This window comes from Leuciscus leuciscus (genome assembly GCF_965113295.1).
Source record: "Leuciscus leuciscus genome assembly, chromosome: 4".
Lineage (NCBI taxonomy): Eukaryota > Metazoa > Chordata > Actinopteri > Cypriniformes > Leuciscidae > Leuciscus > Leuciscus leuciscus.
Genome location: NC_138728.1, coordinates 41,811,021 through 41,818,791, shown reverse-complemented (window position 1 = coordinate 41,818,791; position 7,771 = coordinate 41,811,021). Strand labels below are relative to the sequence as shown.

At 40.2% G+C, this 7,771-nt stretch overlaps 1 protein-coding gene across 1 annotated transcript; it reads left to right on the top strand.

Moving 5' to 3' along the window:
* The first annotated feature begins 898 nt into the window (after nucleotides 1-898).
* On the top strand, nucleotides 899-3,885 carry LOC309496057 (zinc finger MYM-type protein 1-like). The gene is made up of 2 exons (XM_082165996.1): nucleotides 899-2,539; nucleotides 2,623-3,885. The coding sequence occupies exons 1-2, from the start codon at nucleotides 1,450-1,452 to the stop codon at nucleotides 3,171-3,173; spliced, it is 1,641 nt and encodes a 546-aa protein (XP_082022122.1). The 5' UTR covers nucleotides 899-1,449; the 3' UTR covers nucleotides 3,174-3,885.
* The last annotated feature ends 3,886 nt before the right edge of the window (nucleotides 3,886-7,771 follow it).

The following is a 7,771-nucleotide window of genomic DNA, read 5'->3' as shown; positions in this document are numbered from 1 at the left end:
CATTCGAAGATATGCACTCAAATTCAACTTAAAGGGTAGTTATTTTAACTTTAAATTTCAATTATGTTTATTTTATTATTCATCTTGATTTTCTTTTCCAACAATGCCAAATGTCCTTTTAGTCTACTTTTGTCATAGTTATGTTTTCTCTTTAATGTAGATGGAATGCTTTTTTATGGAGGGAAAAGAGTGATCAAAACCAAAGAGGAAGCCAGGATGCTCTTTGAAGAATTCCATTCCTCTCCCATTGGTGGGCACAAAGGGATTGGTAAAACACGTGCTGCCATCTGTGCCAGATTTTACTGGCATGGCATGTCAGTTGACATTGAAAATTGGGTATGTGTTATTTATTTTATATAGTTATTTTAATATATATATATTTATTTATTTAATATATTTATATATATATATATATATATATATATACAACAATTTCTGAAAGGTATTGGAATGTGATCAATGTCAAAAAGTGGGAAAGCCTTTGACTGCTGTGCAGACCTTACAGTGCATCAAGGTAAATAAGTGCAGTAACATATACAGCATACATATACTAAACCTACTTTATACACGCTAAACTTACTTTACATTTTATTTTACTTGATAGGTTTCTGCTGTTAGCTTTCTGCTAGCTTCAGCTTATTGGCATTGATTTAACTGGACCATTACCTGAAACTGCAGATGGCTTTAAATACATCCTCACAGCCACAGACTATTTCTCTAAGTGGGTTGAGGCTTTTCCTTTAAAAACCAAGACAGCAGCTGAAGTTGGAAGACATCTCTGTTCCATCATTTATAGACATGGCTGTCCCCAGAGAATTCTCTGAGATCAGGGAAGGGAATTTGTAAATTATGTATTCATAGACGTTGGAACAGTGTACACCCCCCCCCCCCCAAGTGAGTGAACCCACCACCGCCACCCTCACTACGAGCCACCCTCATCCCTCGTCGCCACACGCGGATCAAAAAGCAGATGCAGGTGCACAGTCCTTCAGGCCTCCGCCTGATTATAATTTTCCAGTCAAAAAAAAAAGTGGGGAGAGCTTCGCACGCAGCTGTAGGGCATCCTGGTTCCAAGAGTGGAAGTGGCTGGAATATATTTCGGAAAGTGATGGCATCGTGTGTGGGGTATGTAGATCGGCTGTCAAAAGTAAACTGCTGTGCCCAACCACCGACAGTTTGTTTTTAAAAGATAAGGGATTTTCAAATTGGAAAAAAGCAACAGAGAAAATCAGAGACCATGAGAAATCTAAGACTCATTTAGATGCAACCCAAAGATTGGCAGCGTTGAAAAACACTCCAATAAATGCACTACTCTCTGACGCCAAGGCAAAGGAGCAGAGAACAGCGCGGACAATCCTCGAACTTATTTTCAGCTGCGTAAGATTCTTGGGGCGCCAGGGGCTTCCACTGAGAGGGGATGCCAATCGGGATGGAGTTTTATGGCAGCTAATGCAGGAGCGAGTGCGCGATGATCCTGACCTTGATAAGTGGCTGAAAAGGAGAGACAACTGGATGTCAAACAACATCCAAAATGAGATTCTGGAACTATTTGCGCATGACATATTGAGAACAATTGGAGCAACAGCATCAAAAACGGACTTTTTTGGGTTAACTGCAGATGGGACAACAGATATCAGTGGCAAAGAACAATTTTCAATCAGTCTGCAGTTTAGCAATGACCACCTAGAAGTTCAAAATTTCTATCTTGGCTTTTACAACGCACCTGACACAACGGCTGAAATATTATTTCTGTGCATAAAGGATGTCCTGGTGCGCCTCCATTTGCCACTGGAGCGACTGAAGGGCTACTGCTTTGATGGAGCCAGTAACATGTCAGGGAGGTTCAATGGGGTGCAAGCTAAACTGAAGGAAGTATGTCCCGACTCTGTTTTTGTCCACTGCGCAAATCACTCACTGGATCTGGTGCTGCAAGAAGTGGCTCGTGAAGTGCGTCTTGTTGCTGATACGCTAAACTTTGTGCGTGAAGTCACTGTTATAATCAACGATTCAGCAAAGAGAAAAGCGTTGTATCAGTCCCTATTTGGAGCCGGAGACGTTGTGAACTTGCTTGGCCTCTGCCCAACTCGGTGGTGCGTCAGAGTTGTGTCACTGTCACGCTTGCTGGCCTGCTACGGAGAGATGATACAGACTTTCAGATCCTTGGAGAGTGACAAAGCTGTGAAAGGGGACACCCGTGCCAAAATTGCAGGATTGCTAACAAAGGCCACAAATATGCGCACAGTGTTTGGTTTGTTTGCTTGCTTAACCCTATTTACCCCCTGTGAAGCAGTGGCACGATCACTTCAAGGAACCAAAGTCACAGCTCTAGGATCCATGGAAGCTGGTAAACTCCTTTGCAAACAACTGGGCACACTGCGACAGGATGAAACCATCACTGACCTTGTGGCCAAGACCAAGCAATATGCAGAGCGTTACGGCCTGAAGCCGCCACATCCAGTGCGCAGCAGCAAGACACCTGCACGCTTTCGCTATACACAAGAGGAGGAGGCCAATGACCAAGAGTGCAGCGAAGTTGAGGGTAAATGTTTGTAATAAAAATACACAATTGGTCTTTTCAGTTGTAGTAGGCTAAGGTTATTTATGTTATATTTCTGTATTCAGTGTATCCGAACGTGTGGAAAAGGGAGATGTTTGAGGCGCTGGACCTGGTGCGCTCAGAGGTGGAGAGGCGTTTTGACCAGGTCGGAATCCAAGTTGCTGCAGGGCGAGAGCAGGCGATCATTGAGGCAGCTCAAGGAAAAAAAGTTGATGTGACTTCTCTGAAACTCACCGGTTTTACAAGAGAGCGACTAAGTCATGAGTTGGACATACTGCGGGATATCTGTACAGGGCGTGAAGTTAACACAATACGGGATGTTGTGTCCATTCTCCAAACCATGCAACCACAAACCCGTTCCATGCTGTCAGAGGTGGAAAAACTCATCAAACTATGCCTGTGCCTGCCCATATCTGTCGCTGCATCAGAGCGCTCCTTCTCGGCTTTGCGCAGGTTGAAAACCTGGCTGCGCAACACCATGTCACAGGAGAGACTAACGCACTTGGCCATTATGAATGCCCACAGTGATCTCCTGGATGAAATCGATGTCTCGACTCTGATAAAAAAAATTATAAGTCGAACAACTGAAAGAATATCCACCTTTGCAAATGCATGAATTAAATTTTTTTGGTTTAATGCACTTTTTGAGTAGCGTATGTGTCTACTAGCATGTTCATAGCTTTAAATGGTTTGACTGACAATGCTATTTCAATATAGGGCTCTATATGTTCGTTCAGTAGCTTGATATTACCGGTATGAATTTTCATGTTCCAAACAATATGAAATGTTGTGAAAATAAAACAGCTCGCCCTCGTTCATTTTAGGGGTTCTATTTAATTACCATTTGTGCATTTCATTCATTGCGCCTTGACACCAGTTACTCCATGTAGGCCTATGATTCGCTCTTTTGTTGTTCTGTTTTCTTTCAGGATCAAAAATAAAAACAATGAAAGCGTTTATCTGTATTTCCGACTGATGAGAACTATGCATATGCACTCATAAATCAGTCAATTTTGTATTTTATTATGAGATATTTTATTCTAATGTGATCAGTGACTCAAGCACTGATGGACCAAAGAGCGCGCATTTCGACATTTGCAGTAAAAACTTGAAATATAAATTCTCAGAAAATGCATTTAATACCAATATATTGAAACGTCTGTTTATATACTCCATTAATAAAGGAGTCCAGACATTGGAAAAATATCAGTCCACATGCGTTTTATATTTAATATGAGGGAAATAGACATGCATGCATGCGTGACACAAAAAATCTTTAACTTTTAGGTAGCAAAATATTTTTTAGTAATTCTGTCAATTACACTAAGGTTTTTACAGTGTCTGCTATATATATGCATCTTATTTATTAAATACGGGTAATTGATTGATAAAACAATGATCAAAATTAAGATACAATTTATACAAAACGAATATATTTAAAAAAAGTTCTCTATAAAACAAAACTTAATGAAGAAGTCGTCAAAATCATGTTTTACCAAAAACAGCGCCGTTGCTAGGAGGGCGCCAGCGCCTCTGCCTCGCGAGTGGATGATAGCCCTGAAGATGCCTAGCAATGATATACCTTTAGTGGTAGTATACCTTTAGTTAAGTTATACCTATGAGTCTTCGTAGCGCGCTAACAGACAATTTTATCGGGAAACGCAGCCCAGGTATGATGCATATGATGCGTAACGGAGATTCCAAAGCGCTCTTCTTTGGTCAGAACCATGGAGAGCGATCGCGGATAGGTCTGTCCTACGCACCGAAACTTTTAACAATGCAACAAAATATTTAAAGAGCATCAAGCTATTAAAATCTATATGTATATGCACAGATAATATAACAGTAGGCTATATGAATCAATATTTTTTTATTAGGTTAAGCAGTGATTGGAGAGTGATCGTAGGTCCGACCCCCAATTGGTTTGGCCCATCCAAAACTGGAATCCTAGGGCCGTGCCTGGGCCATACTGAGCTGTGCGTAACGCCCACAGACGTGAAGTGAACGAGACAGAGGCTTTCCTGCATGTATTTGACAATCTGAATATCAGATATTTCATGCCATAGCTAACACATTTGTGAATATTCTGAATAAAAAAGGAAAAATTACATAAAAGCAGATCATCATTCATTCAGCGCTGTTAAGCGCTCCGTGGATAGACTGAAGGAGTGCTCCGTGGAGCTCGCTGAACTTCAGACACACACGCGTTTATGACCCTGCTCTGCGTAAAGGCATTTTGACATAGATTTCATTGAAGGTAAATTGGAGCGGCCACAGCTGTGCGTAACGGCCACACACGTGAAGTGAACGAGACAGGCTGCTGTCCGGTACTGTCTGAAATGGTTAACTCTGTGGCGATGCATGTGCAAAACAGATTAAATTAATCATAAAGTCAATATGTACTATTGACTATACATAATATAGTATATACATAACACAGCCTACTAGGCCTACACTACCCAACCCCCCCCCGAATCCCGCCCCCCCTCTCACACTATAGTTCCCACGTCCCTGAGTGTATTTACAATTATCAGTATTAAAGTGATATAGGTTTAGCCTCAATGTCTTTGTTTTTAGATTTCCAAGAGTTGTTATATTTTCCTTTGCACATACAGTACATGTATTCATTTACATTTAGTCATTTAGCAGACGCTTTTGTCCAAAGCGACTTACAAATTGAGACTTACAAATTGGGACTAAATTAAGCAAGTCATCGTGAAGAGGCAAAAAACAACGCAAGAAGTGCTCAAAATACGAAGTTCAGGCATTATTCAGAGTAGCATAAGCCCGATAAGCGAGAATTTACAGGAATATATACATATATATTTTTTTTTATTTTTTTGTATTTGTGTTTTACATGTATTCAACTACTGTTTTAAGGAGCTTTTCACCAATTTACTCACAGTGATTTTTTTCCTTTATTTTTTAAGCTTAACCACAGGCTTTGTGAAATGTTGTGCATCAAAAGAAGTGTGACAGCAGCTTATCATCCTCAAACTAATGGTCTGGATGAAAAGACCAACGACAACATTAAACGGTAAGTTTTATTATTGTATGTACCTAGGTCAGGAAAAGTTAAGGCACCCCCACCCACCCCCCATGACATTTTCACCCATCTTCAGCTTCAAGGCACCAAATAAGTTATAAATGCGTTCCTAAAAAGGCTTTCATACACCAAGTTTATAAGCCTTTAAAAAAAAAAAAAAACGTTCCCCCTCATGTTTCATTTTAGAGCCCTCAAGAAATTGGTTAACGACCAGCAAAATGACTGGGATGTCTATCTGGATGCCACCTTGTTTTCTTTAAGATCAAAGGTCCACACCACCACAAAACACTCCCCTTTTCTTTTAATGTATGGGAGAGAGGCAGTGTTCCCTGCAGAGATTCCTGTTGAAATGCCAGTGAGTGTGCTTATGGAGTCATTCATTTCAGCAATTTTGTCATACTAGCCTATGTCAGAAGAATTGTGCTTAAAGTAAATTTAACCTTGAAATCATTTCCAATGGGTACTGTAGTAGATGATGCAAAACTTTTATTATTATTTTTACTTTTATGAGGTATTTTGCACCGTAAAATCATCCTATCCGTTTATTTCATACTGGTAGGACAATCTGATGGGGTATTTTGCACTGTAAAATCATCCTATCCGTTTATTTCATACTGGTAGGACAATCTGATGAGGTATTTTGTACTGTAAAATCATCCTACCCGTTTATTTCATACTGGTAGGACAATCTGATGGGGTATTTTGCACTGTAAAATCATCCTATCCGTTTATTTCATACTGGTAGGACAATCTGATGGGGTATTTTGTACTGTAAAATCATCCTACCCGTTTATTTCATACTGGTAGGACAATCTGATGGGGTATTTTGTACTGTAAAATCATCCTACCCGTTTATTTCATACTGGTAGGACAATCTGATGGGGTATTTTGCACTGTAAAATCATCCTATCCATTTATTTCATACTGGTAGGACAATCTGATGGGGTATTTTGCACTGTAAAATCATCCTATCCGTTTATTTCATACTGGTAGGACAATCTGATGGGGTATTTTGCACTGTAAAATCATCCTATCCGTTTATTTCATACTGGTAGGACAATCTGATCAGGTATTTTGCACCGTAAAATCATCCTACCCGTTTATTTCATAGGACAATCTGATGAGGTAACGTTACTTTGCACTGTAAAATCACCCTAACATAGCCTAATAAGAATCTTCGGCAAAGTAACACTGAATTATTTTATGTAGTCACAGACGCGAAGCTGAAAAGCGCAGTAGGATTTTACGATGTGGTGGGATGAACCGATAGATATGGCTATAATTTTGCGCTACGGTAGGAAAATCTGACAAGGTAGGACAGATCGACAAAACACCGGCGCTGGAAAAAACTCTGATGGCGATGGAACAGATGTCGTGGGGACAGCTAAGTACCACAGGGCAATGATGCTCAGCTTTGTAAACCGATTCTCATTTACCTTCCACCACAGTAGAGGGTCCTGGTTTACAGAGATGCACGGCTCACTGAATAAAGGTAACTGAATAAATCGAGTAAAAGGTTCAATTTCAGTGTCACGCGAACAAAATCACTCTGACTGTCTCGCGCGATGGGACGTTATACTGCGGCTCAACGTAATTCATTAATCTTTAAACCCTTCTCCTTCGACGAAAATTCGACGACATTCCTGTCTGACGGTAAAAGATGCGATGCTCGTCTGAGTTGTGTCTTTGGTGGTATGAATGAATGAATGAATGAATGAATGAGGCATTATATATAGGTAGTAGCCTATCGGAAGACATTTTATGTTCAAATACTAGATGATAACGCATTGTACTTGTGGTAGATTTGTGTGACAGCTTGGGTGACGTTCTGGGATTAAGAAAACTTTCCTGGCTAATCAAAAACAAACCATAAAAAATAACGTTCTGGGAACCAAACACAAATGTGCTGAGAACATTCTGGGAACCAAAAATTGTTAGCTGGGTATCTATCTCTTTACATATGAGCTAACTGAGGGAGCTCCAGAAGACTCACGTCAAGCGATTTTGGCTGAGCTAAGTGAGCAGTCAGCTCTCCCCCTATTCGACGTTAAAATCATTTATTAAAACTACTCTATGCAAAACATATTTCCCATTTCTTTACAAAATGATGTATTGAATGTATGTTAGTGCCTCTAAGTTAGGTAGGCTATGTTTTATTAAAGAGAATC